Source organism: Hemiscyllium ocellatum, chromosome 5 (assembly GCF_020745735.1).
Source record: "Hemiscyllium ocellatum isolate sHemOce1 chromosome 5, sHemOce1.pat.X.cur, whole genome shotgun sequence".
NCBI lineage: Eukaryota > Metazoa > Chordata > Chondrichthyes > Orectolobiformes > Hemiscylliidae > Hemiscyllium > Hemiscyllium ocellatum.
In genome coordinates, this window is record NC_083405.1 from 59,368,900 (window position 1) to 59,395,107 (window position 26,208).

General features: G+C 40.0%; 1 protein-coding gene across 1 annotated transcript in view; it reads right to left on the reverse strand.

Moving 5' to 3' along the window:
• gabbr2 (gamma-aminobutyric acid (GABA) B receptor, 2) overlaps positions 1-26,208 on the reverse strand; it is a 419,830-nt gene that overhangs the window by 101,143 nt on the left and 292,479 nt on the right. Inside the window, exon 11 of the mRNA XM_060825690.1 lies at positions 16,937-17,044. Within this exon, the coding sequence (XP_060681673.1) occupies positions 16,937-17,044 (108 nt within the window). The remainder of the gene's footprint in view (positions 1-16,936; positions 17,045-26,208) is intronic.

The following is a 26,208-nucleotide window of genomic DNA, read 5'->3' on the forward strand; positions in this document are numbered from 1 at the left end:
TCTTTGCTTTTGTTTACTGTAAGTTTTAGAAAAACATTAATCAGACACAACAGAGTACTCCCCACAAGATCATAAAACTGCAAACAGGATAACATTTGAATGAGTATTCAGACAACGAAACTTAAACTTTTCACTGTCTAATTCCAGAAGCCTCCCTGAAATAATCAAGAATGCAAAGGGAGCATAACATTTCCATATCATTAACAAATGGTTTGTCACTTATGGGGTCCTAGTTGTAAAATTAGGTGCCAGGCATATTCCTACAAGTAACTTGTTCGTAGGGAAGAGGAAGTGAGGAAAGGTTATGGATGGCCTGTGTGCCAGGGTTAATTAACATACTTAAGGGATCAAATAATGACTTCACCCACTGCCCTGGGATTTTCTTTTCTGTTGAGGTGGGTGCTGGTACTAAGCATCCAGCTTGCCAGGTTCAGCTTTGAGTCATCGATTCATAGAGATGTACAGCATGGAAACAGACCCTTTGGTCCAACCTGTTCATGCCGACCAGATATCCCAACCCAATCTAGTCTCACCTGCCAGCACCCGGCCCATATCCCTCCAAACCCTCCTATTCATATACCCATCCAAACGCCTTTTAAATGTTGCAATTTTACCAGCCTCCACCACTTCCTCTGGCAGCTCATTCCATATAAATACCACCTTCTGCGTGAAAACATTGCCCCTTAGATCTCTTTTATATCTTTCCGCTCTCACCCGAAACCTATGCCCTCTATTTCTGGACTCTCCCACCCCAGGGAAAAGACCTTGTCTATTTATCCTATCCATGCTGCTCATGATTTTGTAAACGTCTATAAGGTCACCCCTCAGCCTCCAACACTCCAGGGAAAACAACTCCAGCCTGTTCAGCCTCTCCCTGTAGCTCAAATCCTCCAATCCTGGAAACATCCTTGTAAATCTTTCCTTAACCCTTTCAAGTGTCACATCATCTTTCTGATAGGAAGGAGACCAGAATTGCACACAATATTCCAACAGTGGCTGAACGAATATCCTGTACAGCCACAACATGACCTCTCAACTCCTGTACTCAATACTCTGACCAATAAAGGAGAGCACACCAAACACCTTCTTCACTATACTATCTACCTGCGATTCCACTTTCAAGGAGCTATGAACCTGCACTCCAAGGTCTCTTTGTTCAGCAAAACTCCCAAGAACCTTACCATTAAGTGTATAGGTCCTGCTAAGATTTGCTTTCCCAAGAAGCAGTACCTTGCATTTATCTGAATTAAACTCCACCTGCCACTTCTTAGCCCATTGGCTCATTTGATCAAGATCCTGTTTTAATCTGAGGTAACCTTCTTCGCTGTCCACTACACCTTCAATTTTGGTGTCATCTGCAAACTTACTAACTGTACCTCTTATGCTTGCATCCAAATCATTTACCTAAATGACAAAAAGTAGAGGACCCAGCACCGATCCTTGTGGCACTCCACTGGTCACAGGCCTCCAGTCTGAAAAACAACTCTCCACCACCACCCTCTGTCTTCTACCTTTGAGCCAGTTCTGTATCCAAATGGCTAGTTCTCCCTGTATTCCATGAGATCTAACCTTGCTAATCAGTCTCCCATGGGAACCTTGTCGAATGCCTTACTGAAGTCCATATAGATCACATCTACCACTCTTCCCTCATCAATCCTCTTTGTTACTTCTTCAAAAAACTCAATAAAGTTTGTGAGACATCATTTCTCATGCACAAAGCCATGTTGACTATCCCTAATCAGTCCTTGCCTTTCCAGATACATATATATCCTGTCCCTCAGGATTCCCTCCAACAACTTGCCCACCACCGATGTCAGGCTCACTGGTCTATAGTTCCCTGGCTTGTCCTTACCACCCTTCTTAAACAGTGCCACGACATTAAAACCTCCAGTCTTCCGGCATCTTACCTGTGACTATTGATGATACAAATATCTCAGCAAGAGGCCCAGCAATCACTTCTCTAACTCCCATAGAGTTCTAGGGTACACCTGATCAGGTCCTGGGGATTTATCCACCTTTGTGCATTTCAAGACATCCAGCACTTCCTCCTCTGTAATATGGACACTTTTCAAGATGTCACCATGTATTTTCCTACATTCTATATCTTCCATATCATTTTCCACAGTAAATACTGATGCAAAATACTTGTTGGTATCTCCCCCATTTTCTGCGGCTCCACACAAAGGCTGCCTTGCTGATATTTGAGGGGCTGCATTCTCTCCCCAGTTCCCCTTTTGTCCTTAATGTATTTGTAAAAACTCTGGATTCTCCTTAATTCTATTTGCCAAAGCTATCTCAAGTCCCCTTTTTGCCCTCCTGATTTCCCTCTTAAGTATACTCCTACTGCCTTTATACACTTCTAAGGATTCACTCGATCTATCCTGTATGTACTTGACATATGCTTCCTTCTTTTTCTCATCAAACCCTCAATTTCGTTAGTCATCCAGCATTCCCTATACCTACCAGCTTTTCCTTTCACCCTGCCAGGAATATGCTTTCTCTGGATTCTTGTTGTCTCATTTCTGAAGTCTTCCCATTTTCAAGCCGTCCCTTTACCTGCGAACATCTGCCCCAATCTGCTTTTGAAGGTTCTTGCCTAATATCGTCAAAATTGGCGTTTCTCCAATTTAGAACTTAAACTTTTAGATCTGATCTATCCTTTTTCCTCACTATTTAAAATCTAACAGAATTATGGTTGCTGGCCCCAAAGTGCTCCCCCACTGACACCTCAGTCACCTTATCTCCCAAGAGTAGGTCAAGTTTTGCACCTTCTTTAGTAGATACATCCACATACTGAATCAGAAAATTTTCTTGTACACACTCAACAAATTCCTCTCCATCTAAATCCTTAGCACTGTGGCAGTTCCAGTCTATGTTTGGAAAGTTAAACCCCCCACCATAACCACCCTATTATTCTTACAGATAGCTGAGATCTCTTTATAAGTTTGTTTCTCAGTTTCCCTCTGATGATTAGGGAATCTACAATACAATCCCAATAAGGTGATCGTCCCTTCCTTATTTCTCAGTTTCACTCAAATAACTCCCCTGGATGTATTTCCAGGAATATCCTCCTTCAGTACAGCTGTAATGCTGTCTCTTATCAAAAACGCCACTCCCTCTCCTCTCTTGCCTCCCTTTCTATCCTTCCTGTAGCATTTGTATCCTGGAACATTAAGCTGTCAGTCTTGCTCATCCCTGAGCCATGTTTTTGTAATTGCTATGATATCCCAGTCCCATGTTTCTAACCATTCCCTGAGTTCATCTGCCTTCCCTCTTCAGCCCCTTGCATTGAAATAAATGCAGTTTAATTTATTAGTCCTATCTTGTCCCTGCCTGCCCTGACTGTTTGATTCGCTTCTGTTCTCAACTGTACCAGTCCCAGATTGATCTCTTTCCTCACTATCTCCCTGGCTCCCACCCACTAACCTTTCTAGTTTAAATCCTCTTGAGCAGCTCTAGCAAATCTCCCTGCTGGTATATTAGTCCCCTTCTAATTTAGGTGCAATCAGTCCTTCTTGTACAGGTCACTTCTAAAAGACATTCCAAAGATCCAAAAATATGAATCCTTCTCCCACACACCAACTCCTCAGCCATCTCCTCATCTGCTCTATCCTCCTATTCCTGCCCTCACTAACTTGTAGCACCGGGAGTTATCCAGATATTACTACTCTGGAGGACCTCTTTTTAAAATTTCTGCCTAACTATCTGTCATCTCCCTTCAGAATCTCAACCTCTTCCCTTCCTAAGTCGTTGGTTCCAATGTGGAAAATAACCTCTGGCTGGCCCCTCTCTCCTTTGAGAACATTCTGCACCCTGTCTGAGACATCCTTGATCCTGGCACCAGGGAAGCAACATGCCATTCTAATTTTTCACTGCTGGCCACAGAAAATCTGTCTGTACCTCGGACTAGAGAATCCCCTACCACAATTAATCTCTTGAAACCGACGTACCCCTTGTTGCATTAGAGCCAGTCTCAATACGAGAAACACGACTGTTCGTGCTACGTTCCCCTGAGAATCCATCACACCCTACATTTTCCAAAACAGCATGCTTGTTTAAAACGGGGGTAAACACAGAAGACTGCTGCATTACCTGCCTACCTCTCTTACCTTTCCTGGGTTAACCCATCTATTTGACTGTAGCTGAGACATTCCCCCCTTCCTATAACTGCCATCCATCACATACTGTTGCTGTTGCAAATTCCTCATTGCCTCTAACCGATCTATTTGATCTGATAGAATTCACAACCAACAGCATCTATTGCAGTTATAATCCACAGTAACCCTTAATCTCTTAATTTTTTTGCTTTTATGTTCAATGCTTCTATTTATGAAGTGCAATATTTCATTTGTCAACACTGACTACCTGATTAGTAACATGTCCTGCCCTTCCCTATGGCAGTACGTAAACCACTCCTGAATCTGCTTTCACCACCTTTCCAGTTGGTGTATATCATCACATCTCACTGCTCGTTCATAAATTTTCCTCATTTCATCCTGAGATTTCTTTCCCATTTATCTTAAATTCTATATATTCCTTTTACAGTGAATGTTACTCTCTTAATATTTGCTGAGCCCCCTGCAAGGGATCAGTTTCTCTTCATTTACTTCAACAAAACCATATATAAATTTTGATCACTTCTCTTTGATCTCCCTTTTACCTCCTCTATTTTAAGGTGAACTCTTGTCACATAACTGAAGCTCTTCATGTCTCGTAACATTTCAGCCTTACCAAGTCTTCGACAATCTTCCTAAAGTGTGGTATCTAGAGTTGAACACAATGTTTTCACTGAAGGTTCATAAGCATTTACTTTGCATTCTATTCCTTAATTAATAAAGTAAATCTTTAGTAAATTTTTATAGCTGTCTTCTCAACTTATGAATCCCTTCCAAAGACTTGTATATTCGAACTTGCAGGTCCCTCTGCCTTCTGAAAATATATCATTTTCTTTAGATCATCTCTCTTCATATTTTCCTTCCAAAACACATCACTTCAGGCTTCCCTGCATTATATTTAATTTAATTTACTTTAATTTCATCAATCTGTGGAGACAAAGATCATACAAATCAGAAACTTCCTTTAGAATTAAATTAATTTAATCTATTTTCTCAGGTTGCAAGTCATTCAACCAAATAATTTCCCCTCTGATTGACATGTTATTCATTCCTTCTTCTCTTTTTCTGATTCTAACAATACACTAATCTTTCAGATTTGAACAAAATTTGCACCTGAAACATCAAACTAATTAAACTAACTGTAAATTTCCCTGCACTCTCTTGTGATGGTTGTAAAAGAGGAAGGAAGTGACAAAGATTGTTGTATAAATGATGCTGACCAGGTGTGAAAGGATTAAGGTTTCAACTTGATGATCAAAATAACTACAGTACATGTGAATATATTCATGCTAATGTTAATGGTGGAGCAATTCACAATTTCCCCAAGTGCAAAAAGATTTAGCTTGATTTTGGTTATTAATTAATTACATGTCTGGCCAGTGCATTTTATTCTAGATAAATGTGCAAGATTAAAAGGCCATTGACATAGCCTTCATTAAAATCTGCATGCAATTGCTTTGCTTTCCTTAATATATGTTATGTGATGTGACCTTAGATTTTCATGGTAAATGTCCAGTCCCTGACAAATAATTACCGATTTACTGAATTCAATTTTACAAACCTGCCATGGTGTTGATTTTGTCAACAATTTGAAATTTCTGAGGTCATGACCAGAACTCTGCACAACTTCCACTTTCTCATTTTTGTTTTATCCCATTCCCAATACCCCAACAGAACACTCCCCCCTCCCCCACTGCAATAATAATTAAATTCAAAATACTAACAGCAGGAACATACAACACATTCAATTTAATAATTGGGAAAACTTTTCACAGTGAAACCCATTGTCATACTAAGAAGCATTAACAGTCTGCCTATCAAAGAAACTCCTGGTCAAAATGAAGGCTCCTCGTCATGGTTACAACTTACTGACCCATTCTATTGCCATTAGCACAAGGCTCTTTAAGAGCAGGGAGTTGGCATTTAATTTTAAGAAAGTTTTACTTGTAAATCCTTCATATGTTGGTTTCATCACGTGTGCAACATTAGCATTTGTTGAGATTAGCTGAGTCGGAGAGCTAAACATATGTGTATACCTCATGGTTGGCATCCATTGATGGTTAGAGGAGCATTAGGGACACTTCCTTTCTTATGGAAGATAAAGTGTTGTGTTTTTGAATTTGGTCCTTATTGAATGTTCATGCTAATGTCTATAGTTGTCCTCAGCGCTGTATGGGACATGACTGAAACTCGAGGCTTCGCTGGTCCTTTCTGCTATGCATTGTAAATAATGTTACACAAGAACAAACTTTATAGGCTAATTGAAATGTTGTAGGCAAACTCAAAGTCCTGTAAGGACTCTACCAGTTAACACAGTGAGTTGAACCCACATATGGACAGTACTGAGACCACGTCAGGCAAGAAACATGGTATATGGAGTGACTTGATTAACTGGATGTAAAATCCTGACTTTCCAATGCCATCAAACAGAAGGGTCAATTGTACCCCCTTACCACTGTTAAGATGGATATCATATGGTACAGTAGGTGGTCCCCAGCCTCTGGAACAGAAGCTCTGGGTTTGATAGCAATGACTTGATACCAAGTAAGGTATATTCATTACATGGTTAAACAAGTTGGGTACCAACCTGAAAATTGTTCCAACATGTGTTAATGGTATGAGAGAATGATTAAAACATGTGATACAAAGAAAATTGGAGCCTCTACCATCACTATCCATATTCCAGATTACGATAAGAATGCAAAAGATTCTAAATGCATAGCAACTCAGGCTACCCAATGATCTGTAACACAGCAGCACCAGCACATTTAATGTATATTTGACAAAATAATGACCCAGTAAAAATGAAAGAATAGTGATAAACATCGAGGTCAGCAAGTATATGTGTGCAACAGGAATCTTCTGCAGAGTATTCTAGTCTACAGACTCGATGGCAGATGAGACTACAGGAGGATATTCAAAGTCTGTCACTATCCTACTGGTCTTAATGTCATCTAAGGCCTTGGACTGGTTAGGTGTTGAAGGCTTTTGTCATGTATCTTCTTTCCCATATGTTTGCCATTCTTTCTTCAAAAGATAATAATCATTGTCTTGTCGATTTGTCAATAAAGAGTGCTTGCTTCTCCATGGTAGTTTCCTGTAAACTTAAATTGAAAATCTCAATTCCCTCTCTCAGGAGTTTCTTTTTCAAATTTAAACCTCATCATTTACTGCTTCTATTAACTAATAGTTCACGGGGACCTTTGAACCCTGGATATTTCAGAGTCTTTTTCCATTTTCGAAGAATTCCAGTACACTGTTAATTTCTGAAGGCTTGTGAAATTTTCTGTAATATTTCCCAATGTCAGAGATTTGATAGCACTGTGTGAGTGTTAATAGTTGAGCTTTTTGTTTAGTAGGCTCTTCTTGACTTCTCCAAATCTTGCTTAATTTTAACATGGTCATGCTTCACCTTTTAAACATTTTTACTCCTCAGCTCCAGAATGTCTAGTTTGGGTCGTTGCTACTATACTGAAATGAAACTTGGTGACTTCTGCGGATGCTGATCCAAACTCAATTGTAGACTTCAGATGACCATTTTGCAAATTAACAATTTCTGAACGTTCAATGTTGGTTTGATACAATTTGGACTTGAGTGCCTGCTTTTCGTTGGTGAGCTTTTCATTAGCTGTTTGAAAGTGTTGAACTACTTTGTAGGGCTGGTTCTGAGTTTAGGAGTTTTTCTTTCAATATATCATGTATGTTGTTGTAAGGATGTATTGCATTTGTGTTGCTAGAGCTAGGCTGCTATCCAACATATCGGAAGCTTCAATGCCCATAAATTTCTGTCAACGACCTGAGATCTCCTTGTATATTTGAAGATCCCATAAGATTTCTCAGATATCATAGCCAATTACCTGTCTGTAGTGTATTACTTCACTGGGGTGGTGAACTATAAGTTCAATCCTGCTATCCCCAGGGTCATCACAAAAGTTAAAGATTCTATTGAAGCATGCAAAATTCTCCAATTGACTTGTTTTTTAAACCCAGGTTGAGAGAAAGTACAGACCAGGTTTCTGAACTTAACAAGAATTAGAGGATTTGCTGAAATGATTCTTTTGCTAATCTGATTGCTGCTACTTGATTGTTATTCTCTGGATGCTTTCGCTTATTTGCAGAATGCACAGGGTAACTGGTTCACATTTATAAATGATCTCTGAGTTATTAATTATAAGTCACAGTTTACAGTCAATCCAGAACCTCTGCTCCACTAAATTATCCCTTTCATCAGAAACTTCATTCCTGAAAGTGCAAACTAAGATCTAGAATGCTGTTTTATAACTGGCCACATTCATCCTTGGTAACTTTCTTGCCACCACTGTTTGCAGTCTTATCTTCCAGGAGAAACAAAGATGATCAATATTGCCTTGTAGTAGTCCTCAGGATGGAGGTTCTCTGGTGAAACTGGTGCATAATAAATTTCAATTTCAACCGAAAGAACTGTGGATGCTATAAATCAGAAACGAAAACAGAAATTGCTGGAAAAGCTCGGTGAATTTAGCAACATCCGTGAAGCCAAATCAGAGTTAACGTGTCAGGTCCAGTGACCCTTCCTCAGAACAGGACCCTGCCTCAGGTTCTGCAGAAGGGTCACTGGACCTGAAATGTTAATTCTGATTTCTCTTCACAGATGCTGCCAGACCTGCTGAGCTTTTCCAGCATCTTCTGTTTTTTTTGTTTCAAAATCAATTTCAGTTTATCCTGGAACTGCTAAATGAATAAGTTTCAAAACAATATAAACATCCCTACTTTACAATGAAGAGTGGTGATTAGGAATGACATATAAAGTACTGGTAATTTCTCTCCCATTATAGCAAATTGCAACCTGCATCTGCCATCTCATTTTGATTTTAATCCCTTGTTCTTCCCATCTGAAAGGAGGTCAGCTGGACATTTTCTTCACCTCCATCAGAGCATTAGATCTGAAAGAATGTTTACGCTAGCCCCAATCCAGTTTAAAATTCCTGTTGTCAATTATGATAGTTGCAAACTAGAATTCATCTTGTGAGTTTGGGTAATCAGGTCAGCTGTAATTCTACTGTGGGCCTGTTATATCCACCTAAACGATTTCATTCTGCTCCTCAGTGTACTTTAATGCTCAGACATTACAGACCAGTCTGATCTGTTTCTAACCTTTGGTGCTGTTGAGCTAGCTGTGAAATGGTTTCTCCTTTGGCGCTCCTGATTGTTTGGAATGGAACTATCAATGGGAGAAATCCTGTCGAAAGTGTATAGGTGCTAGTCAAATCAGATCCAATTAGCCTGCAGTCAAACTAGTCTGTATGTCCTAAATTAATCTCTTGTTTTCAACTTCAACCTTTTTTGCAATAAAACTGTTAGATTTGTTAAATTGTGTCTGATGTGAGTCTCAAATTCTTGAATTCTCAATTGTTCAGATATTAATCACTCAAGAATCTTGCATCCTCCCTAAAATGTGGTGGCCAGAATTGGATGCAATACTCTATTTGTGACCTACCAAGAGATTTATATCATTTGAGTATAATTTCCCTGTTTTTATTCTCAGTCCTTCTTTTAACAAAGCCAAGAGCCTGCTTTGTTAACTGTTCTCTCAATACATCCCATCACCTTTGAAGATCTACGCAAATAAACCTCTGGGGTGCTCTGTCCTGATAAACTCTTACAAATGCATCAGTCAGTCTGTATAGCCTCTTCCTCACATTTCTCTGGATTAAATTCCATGTGGCCCTCGTCTCTGAGTCTGCAAGCCATTCTATATTTTGTTGGATTGTTATCATTCTCAATCGTCCTAGATTGGATTCATTAGTAAATTTTAAACTTTTGCATTTTATTCCAATATGCAACTCATTTATATATTTTTGCCAGAAAAAGTAACTGTGAAACTATCACTGACAATTGAGTGACATTAATGTTTGCCATCCTTATCTGAAAAAATAATTACTTCCCATGATTTACTGCCTGTCTTTCATCCATTTTTTAAAAATCTAAGATGACACTGACCCTCCTATGCAATGCACATCAATTTTATGAACTAGCCTTTTATATGGTATTTTGTCAAAGGTATTTTAAACCCCTAAGGAGAGCATCTATTAATTTACCCTTGAAGCTTCTCTGTTCCTTATTCAAAATGTTCAATTATCTAAACGTGTCCCTTTGAAAGTTGAACACTAAACTGGATTTCAATTCATTTTTCTCAGTCTCTGGTCTCTACTCCCTATGCCAGCTCTCAATGCAGACTCCACATCACTCCCGACAATAACATTGCTCTATTTAATAGGAGGAAACAGAAATAATATAAGTTTAGATTTAAAACGGGAAAGTACATTATACTTCCATACTAATAACGTTTCTAGTCATATATAGTTGGACATATGGTGAGCAGCAGCACAAACCCATGCCTCACCAACTCTCATCCCACCAAACATTATTTAAAGGAATTATGAATGACATTGAGGTTAGTTGTGGATTGATGTTTTTTTCAGGCTGTTGCGACAATCCCATATGGTTTTGATACTTTTTTACATAGTTATGTAAAATTGCAAAAGTCACATGCATTTTGGGTAATCCAAGATGGAGGACAGGAAACATTTGTGGCTGTAAGAGCTGTTCCTTTTTTGAGGTATATTAGGTGTTGGAGGTGATTTCCTTGAATTCCAGGAGCAACAATTACTGTTTTATATACTGTTACATTGTGTTGGAACTTTAAGACCATAAGACCATAAACATAGAAGTCGAAGTATGGCCATTCGACCCATCGAGTCCACTCCGCCATTCAATCATGGCTGATGGGCATTTCAACTCCACTTACCCGCATTCTCCCCGTAGCCCTTAATTCCTCGAGACATCAAGGGTTTATCAATCTCTGCCTTGCAGACATTTAGCGTCCCGGCCTCCACTGCACTCTGCGGCAATGAATTCCACAGGCCCACCACTCTCTGGCTGAAGAAATGTCTCCGCATTTCTGTTCTGAATTGACCCCCTCTAATTTGAAGGCTGTGTCCACGGGTCCTAGTCTCCTCGCCTAACGGAAAAAATTTCCTAGCATCCACTCTTTCTAAGCCATGTACTATCTTGTAAGTTTTTATTAAGTCTCCCCTTAATCTTCTAAACTCCAATGAATACAATCCCAGGATCCTCAGCCGTTCCTCGTATGTTAGACCAACCATTCCAGGGATCATCAGTGTGAATCTCCGCTGGACACGTTCCAGTGCCAGTATGTCCTTCCTGAGGTGTAGGGACCAAAACTGGACACAGTACTCCAAATGGGGTCTAACCAGAGCTTTATAAAGTCTCAGTAGCACAACGGTGCTTATATATTCCAACCCTCTTGAGATAAGTGACAACATTGCATTCGCTTTCTTAATCAAGGACTCAACCTGCATGTTTACCTTTAGAGAATCCTTGACTAGCACTCCCAGATCCCTTTGTACTATGGCTTTATGAATTTTCTCACCATTTAGAAAGTAATCAATGCTTTTATTCTTTTTTCCAAAGTGCAAGACCTCATATTTGCTCACGATGAATTCCATCAGCTATTTCCTGGACCACTCTCCCAACCTGTCTAGATCCTTCTGCAGCCTCCCCACTTCCTCAGTACTACCTGCCTGTCCACCTAACTTCGTATCATTGGCAAACTTCGCTAGAATGCCCCCAGTCCCTTCATCCAGATCATTAATATATAATGTGAACAGCTGCGGCCCCAACACTGAACCCTGCGGGACATCGCTTGTCACTGGCTGCCATTCCAAAAAAGAACCTTTTATCCCAACTCTCTGCCTTCTGTCAGACAGCCAATCCTCAATCCATACCAGTAGCTCACCTCGAACACTATGGGCCCTCACCTTGCTCAGCAGCCTCCCATGTGGAACCTTATCAAAGGCCTTTTGGAAGTCTAGATAGACCACATCCACTGGGTTTCCCTGGTCTGACCTACTTGTCACCTCTTCAAAGAATTCCAACAGGTTTGTCAGGCATGACCTCCCCTTACTAAATCCATGTTGACTTGTTCTAATCAGACTCTGCTCTTCCAAGAATTTAGAAACCTCATCCTAAATGATGGAATCTAGAATTTTACCAACAACTGAGGTTAGGCGAATTGGCCTATAATTTTCCATCTTTTTTCTTGATCCTTTCTTGAGCAAGGGGGTTACAACAGCGATCTTCCAATCATCCAGGACTTTCCCTGACTCCAGTGACTCTTGAAAGATCTCAACCAATGCCTCCGCTATTTCCTCAGCCATCTCTTGCAGAACTCTAGGATATATCCCATCAGGGCCAGGAGATTTATCAATTTTAAGACCTTTTAGCTTTTCTAGCATTTTCTCTTTTGTAATGGCAACCATACTCAACTCAGCCCCCTGACTCCCTTTAATTGTTGGGATATTACTCACGTCTTCCACTGTGAAAACTGGTGCAAAGTACTTGTTAAATTCTCCTGCTATTTCCTTATCTTCCAGCACTAGTCTTCCAGCATCAGTTTGAAGTGGCCCAATGTTTACTTTTGCCTGTCGTTTGTTTCTTACGTATTGAGAGAAACTTTTACTATAATTTCTAATATTACTGGCTAGCCTACCTTCATATTTGATCCTCTCCTTACTTATTACTCTCTTTGTTATCCTCTGTTTGTTTTTGTAGCCTTCCCAATCTTCTGATTTCCCACTGCTCTTGGCCACTTTATAGGATCTCTCTTTTTCTTTGTCAGCCATGGCTGTCTAATCCCTTCCCGGATAATCTTTCTTTTCTTGTGGATGAACCTCTGTACAGTGTCGTCAATTATACCCACAAACTCCTGCCATTTTTGCTCTACTGTCTTCCCCGCTAGGCTCTGCTTCCAGTCTATTTTTGTCAGTTCCTCTCTCATGCCCTCATAATTACCTTTATTTAACTGTAATACCATTACATCCGATTTTGCCTTCTCTCTTTCAAACTGCAGACTGAACTCTACCATAATATGATCCCTGTTTCCTAAGGGTTCCCTTACTTTAAGATCTTTTATAAAGTCTGGTTCATTACAAAGCACTAGGTCCAAGATAGCCTGCTCTCTTGTGGGCTCCATGACAAGCTGTTCCAAAAAGCCATCCTGTAAGCATTCCATGAATTCCCTTTCTTTGAATCCACTGACAACATTATTTACCCAGTCCACCTGAATATTGAAGTCTCCCATGATCACTGTGACCTTGCCTTTCTGACACGCCTTCTCTATTTCCCGGTACATGTTGCATCCCTGGTCCTGACCACTGTTAGGAGGTCTGTACACAACTCCAATTATGGTTTTTTTGCCTTTGTGGTTCCTCAATTCCACCCACACAGACTCCATATCATCCGACCCTATGTCATTTAATGCCATAGATTTCATTTTGTTCTTAACTAACAAGGCCACGCCATCCCCTCTGCCCACCTCCCTGTCTTTTCGATAAGTTGAAATTCCTTGGAGGTTTAACTGCCAGTCCCGACCCCCCTGTAACCACGTCTCCGTGATGCCCACCACATCATAATCATTCACTATGATCTGTGCCATTAGTTCATCTGCTTTGTTATGAATGCTACGAGCATTCAGGTAAAGTGCCTTAATGCTAACTTTATCGTTAGAGATATTGGAAGTCATAAGATGTCCTAAGTTATCCTTCCTTTTTGCTGCATTCCCAGTCAGCATCGAGTTTAGATCCGCCTGTACATTTGCTATCCTGTTGCTTAGCTTTCCATTTAACTCCATACTCCCTGTCGCTTTCATTTTCCCTTGCCCCCAACTCAGAACTCTTTGGGGGACAAAAGATCAAAACAACATCACTTTGATAAGGAGAAAGATTGACAAAGGCACTGATCACATGGTCAGAGAAAGAAACCAATACTGCTGTGTGATGCAGCAGTGAATCTGCAACAACATTTAAAAGGCATCTGGATGGGTATATGAATAGGAAGCATTTAGAGGGATATGGCCCAAGTACTTTAAAATGGGATTGGATTAGGTTAGGATATCTGGTTGGATGTAAGGTTCTGTTTCCGTGCTGTACATCTCTATGACTCTGTGGGTTCAAAAGGCTTTGTTCTGCAACATTTGTACATAAACAAAATATGAGTGCAATAATGGGCATTCTCCTCAGAAAACAGTATTACTTGTTAATTATATATTAGTTCTATGGTGGTGGCTACTAACTCAGGGTTTACTTGTATTTCTCTAGATAGGAACATTGGAGAAGTGGTGCTCCTTCCTAATATGGCAATTGAGCAATAATGAATACATCAAAAAGAGATACTTGGAGGCACATTCTGAGGTGCTTGGGCCAGGAGGTTATGTTTGTAATGATTGGTCTTTAAGTAAAAGCTTAGACCTGTGCAAGGACTATACTCCAGTTCAGTCCTTCACTATAAGGGTACCTGAAGTGTGATATGAGTGGGAGGATGAACAGAGTTGGACAAACTGCTTGAAGGTGGAGGAGGAAGTATAGATGAGGAAGAGGGGAAAGGAGAATGTTGGGGGAGGGGGGGGGGGGCTGGGGGGGGGGGGGGGGGAGTGGAAGGGACGGGCTTTCAGCTGGAGGCCTTAGCACCAAGCAATTTTCCCACTTGAACCTCAGCAACAAAAAAAAGAGAAACACTTGTGCTTAGGTAAGGATGACCCCATTCAAATCTGGCAACTGCTACTGCTACTGATATATCCTTACAGCAGGATACAGATAGCATTATTAGTGACTGTAAAAGTGACTGTGGCAATGAATTTTTGTATCTTTAATGCTTTGCAGAATGAAGGCAGATTTGTTTGCAACATCCTGTAATTTTCCATCCATTCTTGTTCAGAATGATTGTCATGTGTTTGAACATACATTACTAGACTGATGGGTCAGACTGTAAGCCCCATTACTCAACAATATTCTACAGCTATGGAGTCCTCTATGACTCTATCATCTTCTGAAGACACCAGTTTGAACTTCTATTCCAGTATTCTGAATGCTGCTTTTGCTGTAATGGAAGTTATTACATAGCCATCAAACATTACATCATGGTACGGTTGACACGAATGTGAAAGGAGTTGGCCACACACTCGAGAGAATGAGCTCCAACTCTGTGCAAAGCATTGTACCTACAATTGTGCTGGACTTCTCTATGCTTCTTGACAGTGCCAGCTGACTTTCTGAAGGTTTCAACAATGCAGTATACATTTTGTTGTATATATTGCTCAGCATTTTTCTGTAGGCAACTCAATTGAACCACTCAGTGGACTTTTCTGCATCGGAATCTATGTGCAATCTTGTCCTCTGAGTGCTACAGCTGTCCTGGTTGAATAATTGGTAGAGTGTACAAGCTGTGGACTCAGGATATGAGGCCAGGTATTAGGGTCTGGTGAAGCAAGTGAATATTAGTTTTGCCTTCTGATTTATAGAGATTGTTGGTAGATGAGTGATGGGGGTGTGGTAAACGGAGCAGTGTGGAGTTAGTGGTGCATTTGGTAGGATATGACCTTATGATGAGAGCACTCAATTTCTTGTCATACTGCATCCAGGGTATTGGAGTACAATGCCTGTCATTGGTTACCATGGCTATCTACTCATGACCTTATTTTCCTTGTGACTGGATCTTCTCCTGGTCTCAGCAAATGTAAGATTTTTCTCCTATTTTCCACTTCCTCCACAGCCTCCAGCAAACAGCGATCACAGAAGTGAGCACAAAGCATGAAATTCACCTGCATTACAATGAAGGAGCATAGACTGATTCAGGTACCATGACCCACATGCCCATTTATTCTGTTAAGCCTCGAAAACTGAGCTCAAGGGGCAGAGCTGGGACAGTAATAATGACAGTATGGCTCAGGAGAGTGGCTAGGAAGGCTGGAAGTGACTTGGCCTTTGTGCTGGTGGGAAATGTCAGGGAAGACTGATGTGGGATGGAGTTGAGAGTGTGGTGCTGGGAAAGCACAGCAGGGCAGGCAACATCCGAGGAGCAGGAGAATCAATGTTTCGGGCATAAGCCCTTCATCAGGATGAGGGACGGAGTAAAATACGCAGCAAGGGGCATCAGTGCAGAACAAAGCAAACAGTTTTCAAAACAATTGGCAAGAAAGAAAGACCAAGTTACAATTTATTATGAAATGAATCAATATGGAAGAAAGAAGAATTAGGCTAGGCTAGTTGACAGTATAAATTTGAGAAAGTGTAAAATAAAGAGTTCAGGAGAAAATAAATTGAAGAAATGTTTAATACTAAATTCAGACTAAGGTTAACCTACTGGCCTACCAAATAAGAGAAATAGGTAAAGAAAAGGTAAAATAGTGGGTAATGTATGCTATAGATAAAACACTAATGGAAAGATTTATCAGCTTGCATTACGACATTACATATTTAAAACACCAGAAACAGTCACCACCAAATAGTCTTTGTGTTTTATCAGGTGCAACAAGTACCAAAAAACCTGTTTAAACTGTAGCCACAGAAAACTTACATCATAGTTTTTGATGCATGTTATAAAATTCAAACACATTCACACATTTTTAGACCTGTTTACTGTACTTAAAGTATGTAGAACTGAAAGGTAACTATTTGTTTTCTGATGTGCAAGGAAGGATCCACAGCAACAGGAAATATCTTCCACTTGGCTTTCCGAGAGACAAACATAGTATTAAAAAAAAGACTGTCTAACCTCAGGTTTCCTAAAGAGCATGTGTGACTATAACAGGTACACCTGTTGCTCTAAAGGGATAGAGCAAAGCACACACAACTGCGAAATAATGAATGAGCACATATCAAACTGCCCACCCTTATAAAGCAACACATTTTTTAACCTATAAACACATAGCATTATAAGAAATCTGATGGAGTATTAATAAATGATGAATTTATTTAGTTCCCTACCTTTTTCTTCATTTTCACATTTTTAAATATGGCATGAACTCTCCATGTTTTTGCAAACATGGCTCCGAATGCTGTGGTGTAGCCAACTGTAAGAATCCAAGTTCTAACCTGAATGACAAAAGAAAGACTTGAATGAGTACAAAGAGTAAAAAAAACTTCAATTTGTCCCTAAAAGCAGAAAACATTTACTGTCATAGAACATTACTTATGATAAACTGAAGTAGTTCACTCCATTAACATTCAGAAAATTTACATTATTATATAGAATTACACATTTCGCCTAAAATCTTGCATCATTCCTTGTGGATGTTACCATTTAAATCTTACCATCCACAGGTAACAACAGTAATCCAATAGCATTGCTATTCTTCCTTTGACTTGTCTTTTGTGAGTTTTAAATATGGTTCTGTCCTAAACATCTGTTATGAGACAGGCCAAAAGAAAGGTCTAAAATTCTATTAAGGGTTATTATCAAACAAAATTGCATGCTCCAATATTTTAGCAGAGTCTTTTTGAGAGAGAAAAAAATAAATGCCTTCATTGAAGAGGGAAATGGCTGTATGCTGGTACCTTCCAATATGAACTCAGAAGTATTAATTTCTCATTTAAATAAAAAGTCAGAGGTATTTAGCATATTTCTGAGAATTGTTTTGTGAATCTTGTGGAAGAAGGCGCCTTTTCTATTCTGACCTTCACATATTCCTTCGGTAAAACACATTTACTGAAACCAAATGTAATTCTCTGAGGTTGTTTTACAGCACTGTAATCAAGTTCCAACCAAAAACAGATCAGACAATGAGTAGAAAATCAAAAAAGACAAAATAAATAGGATCTCAGAATGAGATGGATATTCTGAAAAGAGCTATTTAACAATTTAACATAAAAATAGACATTTCCATTAGTTGAATTTTGTAAATAGCCTGCACAAGAAGAGAAACATCAGAAAAGATCTTCACAACAAACAGGACCTGTCAAGGAACATGGACAGAAATTGTATAATAAATAAAAGAGGCAACAGTTTAGTGACTATGTCGCTGGGTGAGTAATCCAGAGCCCCAGGTTCAAATCTCACTACGACAGATAGTGAAGTTCAAATTAAAATAAAATCTGAAATGAAAAGTCTAATAAAGACCATGAAAAACATTGACATTGCCCATTATCATTAAAGAAAAAATGCCTTCTAGAGAAGGAAGTCTGCAATCCTTACCTGATCTGGCCTACATGTGAATCCAGACACTTAGCAACATGGGAGACTCTCAAATGCCCTCTAAATGGCCAGGCCAGCCACTTAGTTATTTCTAACTGCTTAAAGAATGAAACTGAATGATATGCCTAGCACTGACCTGGATACTGGAAATGACAGTGGCAAATTTGATTCTACTGATGACTACATCAGGCAGTTGGTTGACTTGTCACCCAGTTTTAGCACACTCCCTAAGATGATCATAAGAATAATAGGAATTTCTTACTATCATCTGAGAGAGAGTGCTAAAACTGGAAGACTGGTCAACAAAACTGCCTGAGTTGGTCATACTCATGTTCCAGACAATACTAGCACCATCCTAGGTAGGTCCTGTCCCACTGTTAGCATACTGGTATATAGTCCAAAAAGGATTTTCCCTGGGAATTCTCAACATTGATGAAAGACTCCATGAAGTCTGAGGTCATCAAGTCAAACATGGGCAAGGAAGCCTACTGCTGATCACCATATTCCACACCATCCTGCCACTACACTCACCCCTGTCAAACTGGCTGATGAATCAGAGTCTAGATTAGAGTGGTGCTGGAAAAGCACAGCAGTTCCGGCAGCATCCGAGGAGCAGTAAAATTGACGTTTCGGGCAAAAGCCCTTCATCAGGAATACAGCTAGTTTTTACCTTTTTACCTGGCTAATGAATCAGTTCTTTTAAATGTTGAGTAGTACTTGAAGGAAGCTCTAAGGGTGCCAAAGGTGCAGAACATACTCTGGGTGTGTGACTTCAATGTCCATCCCCAATATTGGTTCGGCAGCACCACTGCTGCTGGTTGAGTTAGTCAGGGCCTGAGGTCACTGCTGCAAGACTGGGTCTGTGGCATTTGATGAAGGAATTATTACATCCTTGACTATTTCCTCACCTCTCTGCCTGCCATAGCTGCAAATCTCCAAGGCCAAAGATCCATTTTCACAAACTGTGTGGCATCACCTCCTGTGCTAAAGGCAAGAGACTTTGAATAGATCTGCCAACTCCAGACAGGAATCCATCACAAAGAAAACATGCATAATCCAGTCGTGGGCCAATGTTATTTGTGTGTGCCAACTACACAGGGAGACTACTTCTTACAAACTGGTGTCAAAAGGCAACATCCAATCCAAAAGTGGCCCCCTCATCTTTCCAGGCAGATGGATGCCATCATTGGTGTAAATATGTATAATTGTTAAGAACAAGAATGGCTCAGCTATTATGCCACTTTTTGCAACATAAACACCAACATAAATAGCCTCAGACATGAACAGCAGTCAACTTGGAGAGGTATCTGAAGACTGCTGACATCTATTTGAACCAAAGCCAAATATGAGTCACCATCTTCCACACAAGAGTTTAAGAGGAAAGAATGGGGGGGGGGCAAAAGTGTGAAGATTTGCCTAATAAACACAGACTGAGAACATAAATAGGAAATTTAATCTTCAGATTCTTAAAGATCTATTTAGTAAAGCAAACAGTGAATATATGCTTTGTCGATGACAATAAAGTTAGAGTCATGGAGTCATAGAGATGTACAGCACGGAAACAGACCCTTCGGTCCAACTTGACCACATATCCTAACCCAATTTAGTCTCAGCTGCCAGCACCCGGCCCATATCGTTCCAAACCCTTCCTATTCATATACCCATCCAGATGCCTTTTAAATGTTGTAGTATTACTAGCCTCCATGACTTCCTCTGGCAGCTCATTCCACACACATACCACTTTCTGCATGAAAAAGTTGTGCCTTATGTCTCTTTTATATCTTTCCCCTCTCACCCTAAACCTATGCCCTCTAGTTCTGGACTCCCCCACCCCAGGGAAAAGACTTTGTCTATTTATCCTGTCCATGCCCCTCATGATTTTATGAACCCCTATAAGGTCACCCCTCAGCCTCTGATGCTCCAGGGTAAACAGACCTAGCCTATTCAACCTCTCCCTATAGCTCAAATTTTCCAACCCTGACAACATCTTTGAAAATATTTTCTGAACCCTTTCAAGTTTCACAACATCTTTCCAATAGGCAGGAGACCAGAATTTCATGCAATATTTCAACATGGCCTAACCAATGTCCTATACAGCTGCAACATGACCTCCCAACTCCTGTATTCAATACTCTGACCAATAAAGGAAAGCATACCAAACGCCATCTTCACTATCCTATCTACCTGCAACTTCACTTTCAAGGAGCTATAAACCTGCACTCCAAGGTGTCTTTGTTCAGCAACACTCCCAAAGACCTTAACATTAAGTGTATAAGTCCTGGTAACATTTGCTTTCCCAAAATGCAGCACCTTGCATTTATCTAAATTAAATTCCATCTGCCACTTCTCAGCCAATTGGCCCATCTGATCAAGATCCAGTTGTGATCTGATCTGAAGGTTTGAAGTGTTTCACAGGCACTTTCCTAGCTGAGATATTCTAGTGAAGTTAGAACATTAGTACCTGCAAATTAGCAAGTAGATCCTAACTTCAAAGAAGGGGATCAAGTCATCCAACCAATGTCCATGTCATTGGTCTGCAGATGATCATCAGTAATAAGATGGAAGGTGTTGTCAACAGTATTATCAGGCATCACTTACACAACAATAATCAGTTCATGATGCTTAGTTTGTGTTCTACCACAAGTTCTGAACCTTATTATAGCCTAACATGGACAAAATAATTGATTCAAGAGGGGTGATATGAGTGAATGTCCTTGACGTCAAGAAAACATTTGACTGAATGTGGCATCAAGGAGTTCTGGGAAAATGCAAGTCACTGGGAATTTCAGGGAAATGTCTCCACTGATTAGAGTTCAATAGCACAAAGGAAGATAGTTGTAGTTATTAAAGATCAATCATCACAGTCCCAGACCATTGCTGCAGGAGTTTCTTAGAACTCACGTCAGTCATTTTCGTCAGTGACCTTTATTCCACCGTAAGGTCATAAGTGAGGATATTTGCTCATCATTACACAGCATTCAGTATCATTTGTAACTTCAGATAAGGAAGGCATTTGTGCCAATATGCAGCAATAACCCGGACCATATTCAGATTTGGGCCACGAAGTAACAAGTAGCATGGGTGACACACAAGGGCCAGGCAATGAGCATCTTGAAGAGTTAACATTAACAAGAAACTTAACTGGGCTATTGAGGCATGAAGTCTGTTCATCATCAATAAAGCACTAGTCAGGATTATGATGGAACATTTTCCACTTGCTTGAATGTGTGCACTCAAGGGGATCAGCACCATCCAGGACAAAGCAGCCTGGTTGATTGGCATGCAACACAGAAACTTGAACATTCACTCTCTCCGCTGTCATTGTAGAGAAGCAGAAATGTGTTTTATATATATGACACACTGTTGCAACTCACCAAGGCTCCTTCTTCCACATCACTTTCCAAAACTGTGATCTCTAACAAACGGAAGGGCAAGGGCAGCAGATATATGGAACTCTCCCATCTCCAAATTCTCTACCAAGTCCCATGCCATCCTGATGTGGAACTATATCAATGTTTGTTCACTGATTTGGATATTACTTACCCACAGGGGAATGTTTCTGGCGGGGATAGCTGTAGAAAAGGGCAGATTTTCAGCAGAGCCACTTACCATCCACTCCTGAGCTTACCTCTACAATACAGAGGGTGGACCTGGACTACAATTGGCAGCTCAATGGACTCCTATATCACACTGATCTTAACATAAGATGGTTGGCATTGGCACGTGAACAAGTCGGTAGCCCTTTGCTTTTAATGTGTTTATAACAGTAGGAAGGATCGGCGCAATATCTTTGGAGGGTGCCCTTAGCCCATCGGGAGCACCTCTCCTAGAAGAGAGCACCCCCTTCCTTTCTAGTCACTCATATTTTAAAACTAATATCCCAAAACCTCTTACTGCACTCCAGCCCCCAACCCCCCCAATTCCTAAGCAGTAAAGGTAGTGTTATTTGGATATCCAAAAGGCATCTGAATAACATATACAAGATACAAATTTAAGTTGTTGAGACAGATAAACTGGCATACATAGAGGACTGACTGAGTGATTTGAAAGAGTCAGGATAAATGGATTATTTTCAGGGAAGCAAATAGTGGAGTGTCACAAACATCACTGCAAAGGCTTCAACTATTTACAATCTGTAAAACTAACTTAGAATAGGGAATAGACTGTATTGTAGTTATATTTGCTGATGATATCATGGCTGATAAGAAGGTAAGCTGGGAGGAGAATACAAAAAAATCAACATAGCAATATAGATAGGTCAAGTGAGTGGGGAAACATTTGACAGATGAAATACAACTTGGGAAAATGTGAACCTGTCTACTTTGGCAGGAAGAACAGAGAAGCAGCATGTTATTTAAACAGAAACAGACAGCAAAATGTTGTGATATAGATAGATTAGGGTGTCTCTGGACTCGAATTACAAAAACCTCCAGCAAGTAATCAGAAGACAAATGGAATTTTGGATTTTATTGCAAGACAGATGGAGTATACAAATCGAGAGGTGTTGCTGTAACTGCACAGGCTATTGGTGAGACTACACCAGTGTATAGTTTTAGTCTGTTTATTTAAGAAGGGATACACTTGCATTGAAAATGTTTCAGAAAAGACTCATTAGACCAGTTTGTAGAAGGGGGACAGGATTTATCTTATGAAGGAAGATTGAGCAGTTTGTGTCCATACTTACTGCAGTTCAGAAGAATGTAAGGTGATCTTAGTGAAACATATTGATTCTGAGCGGGGTTTGACAGGATAGATGCCGAGAAGATGCTTCATCTTATGGGAGATTCTAGCATGAGGGAACATAGGTTTAAAATAAGGAGTCTCCCAATTAAGACTGATGTGGAGGAATTTTGTCTCTTTGAGGGTCATAATCTTTGGAATTTTCTTGCCTCGCCAGAAAATTATGTTTTACATCTCTCTATTCTTTTGTTTAAAGTTTTGAAGGGTGGGTGAAAATCTCAATTTTAAGGAGAACGAACTTCTTGGTAAGTTCAGGGCTAGTCTGTCATTTAGTGAGCCCCTTTGAATTCAGAATTTTTTAAACCATTAGCCTAGCAAATAGAAATGGGTCAGAGAACAACATAAAAAACACAGAGCTTAAGAAAAACACCAATTTCACACAATTAGCTTATAACTTTCTTCAAACTGAAAAATATCTTATGTATGCAGTAAAACTAACTTTTGTGTAGAGTCTTCATGGCATTGGTGAGCTATTGTTTTAATTATAGACTTGCAATCCTCAGGTCGGGAGTTCAATTTCCATGATAGAAGTTCTTTTAATTACACTGTATTCATTTAAATTTGTGTCTGAAGCTTAGCTTATACTTTCATGTATATTATGCAAAATAAATTTTAAATTTAAATCCATAATTTAGTTTTGGAAAGTGCTTTATATATACGTGTAATTAATCACACAAAATAGTAATCAGCGATAGCAATGGCTTGAAATAGACAAAATTCTACAAAATTAACGGTTACATTTTTAACAAGGTCATTAAGGTTTAATATAAAAATAAGCTTACCACAAAGGAAAATGTTGCCTCTCTCCTGAAACAAAAATAATACTACAGGAATCCCTACAGTGTGGAAAGGCCATTTACAGGCCATTCAGCTCATCGAGTCCACACTGACCCTCTGAAGAGCATCCTACCCAGACACACCTCTCTACCCTATCCCTGTAACCCTGCATTACCCATAGCTAATCCACCTAGCCTGTACATCCCTGGACACTATGGGCAATCTATCATAGCCAATTCATCTAACATGCACATCTTTGGACTGTGGGTGGAAACTGATAGTACCCAGCCAATATCCATGCAGAAAGGAGGAGGATGCATAGACGGTCACCCAAGGCTGGAATCAAACCCAGGTCCCTGGTGCTGTGCTAACTACTGAACCACTGTGCTGACCAAAAATACCTTGATCTTCTACAATTATCATTAAAATAAACAGGAAAAGTGTCTATTTCATTTCACACTTTATCTGTCAACTATCTTCATAAATTCTTTGCTAATCCTATTTTTCACCATGAATGTTTACCAATTTTTTTGGACAAAAGCAAAATAGCTCTTGTTTTCAATGTTAAGATCTCACCTTATATCCTTGTAACCCAAATTCAGTTAGATATTAGTAACTGCATAATATCTACAAAGAAGACAATTATTATCATCTACTGTGATAGAGAAATGGGATATTTATTGATTTGAATTCTCTTATGAAGTCTAAGGTCTCAACGCCATTCTGTGACTCACGCTAATACAGTTCCTTAAAGTTAGAATCAGGTGAACTTATAATGGACAACAAAGAGATAGCAGATCTGTTAGGTAAATACTTTGGATCTGTCTTCATTAAGGAAGACACAGATAACCTTCTGGAAACGTTAGGGGACAGACAGCAAAGCATGAAGGAGGAACTGAAGGAAATCCTCATTAGTCAGGAAATAGTATTTGAGAAATTGATGGAATTAAATCTCTGAAAATCTCCAGCGCCTGATGCTCTGCATCGCAGAGTACTAAAGGAAGTAATCCTAGAAGTAGTAGATGCATTCGTGATCATTTTCCAGCATTCTATCAACTCTGGAAGAGGTCGTATGGATTGGAGATTAGCTAATGCAACCACACATTTTTGAAAAAAGAAATGAGACAGAAAACAGGGAATTACAGGCCAGTTAGCCTGATGTCAGTGATGGGAAAAATGCTGGAGTCAATTATTAAGGATGTAATAACTGGATACTTGGAAAGCAGTAACAGAATTGATTGAAGTCACTGAAGGGAAATCATGCTTGACAAATCTTCTGGAATTTTTGTGCATGTGATGGTCGAGGGGACAAATGTGAATCAGTAGATGCTGTGTTTCAAACAAAGCCTTTTGACAAGGTCCCAAACAAGACATTGGAAAGCAAAATTAAAGCTCACGGTATTGGAGATAATGTATTGGCATAGATAGAGAACTGGTTGGCAGACAGGAAGCAGAGAGTTGGAATAAACACGTCCTTTTCAGCGTGGCGGGCAGTGACGAATGGGGTACCACAGGGTTCAGTGCTGGGACCTCAGCTGTTCACAAAATACATTAACAATTTGGACAAAGGAATTGAATGTAGTATCTCCAAATTTGCAGACAACATTAAGCTGGATGGCAGTGTGTTTTGTGAGGAAGATACTAAGAGCCTACAGGGTGACTTGGACAGACTGGCTGAATGGACAAATGCTTGGCAAATGCAATACAATGTGGATAAATGTGAGATTAGCCACTTTGGTTACAAAAACAGGAAGGCAGATAATTATCTGAATGGGGATCAAATTTAAAAATCACACAACACCAGGTTATAGTCCGACAGGTTTATTTGGAAGCACTAGCTAGTGCTTCCAAATAAATCTGTTGGACTATAACTTGGGGCTGTAGGATTTTTAATTTTGTCCATCCCAGTCCAACACCGGCTCCTTCACATCATATCCGAATGGTGTCAGTTTATGAAAAGGTGGGTACAATGAGACCTGGGTGTCATGTGAAACAGTCACTGAAGGTTCGCATGCAGGTGTGGCAGGCAGTAAGGAAGGCTAATGCATGCTGGCCTTCATAGCGAGAGGATTTGATTATAGGAGTAGGGATGTCTTGCTGCAGTTATACACGGCCTCGTTGAGGCCATACCCTGAGTATTGTGTCCAGTTTTGGTCTCCTAGTCTGAGGAAGGATATTCTTGCTATTGAAGGAGTCCAACAAAGGTTCACCAGACTGATTCCCAGGATGGCAGGACTAACATATGAGGAAAGACTAGATTGACTGGGCTTGTACACGCTGGAATTTAGAAGAATGAGGGTGAATCTCACAGAAACATACACAATCCTGATGACACTGGACAGGCTAGATATGGGAAGAAGGTTTCTGATTTTGGAGAAGTCCAGAACTAGGGGTCACAGTGTAAGATTAAGTGGTGAGCCATTCAGGACTGAGATACTCCCACAATCCAAAGATGTGCAGATCAGGTGAATTGGCCATGCTACATTGCCCATAAAGTTAGGGAAATGGGTCTGGGTACGTTACTCTTCGGAGGGTCTGTGTGGACTGG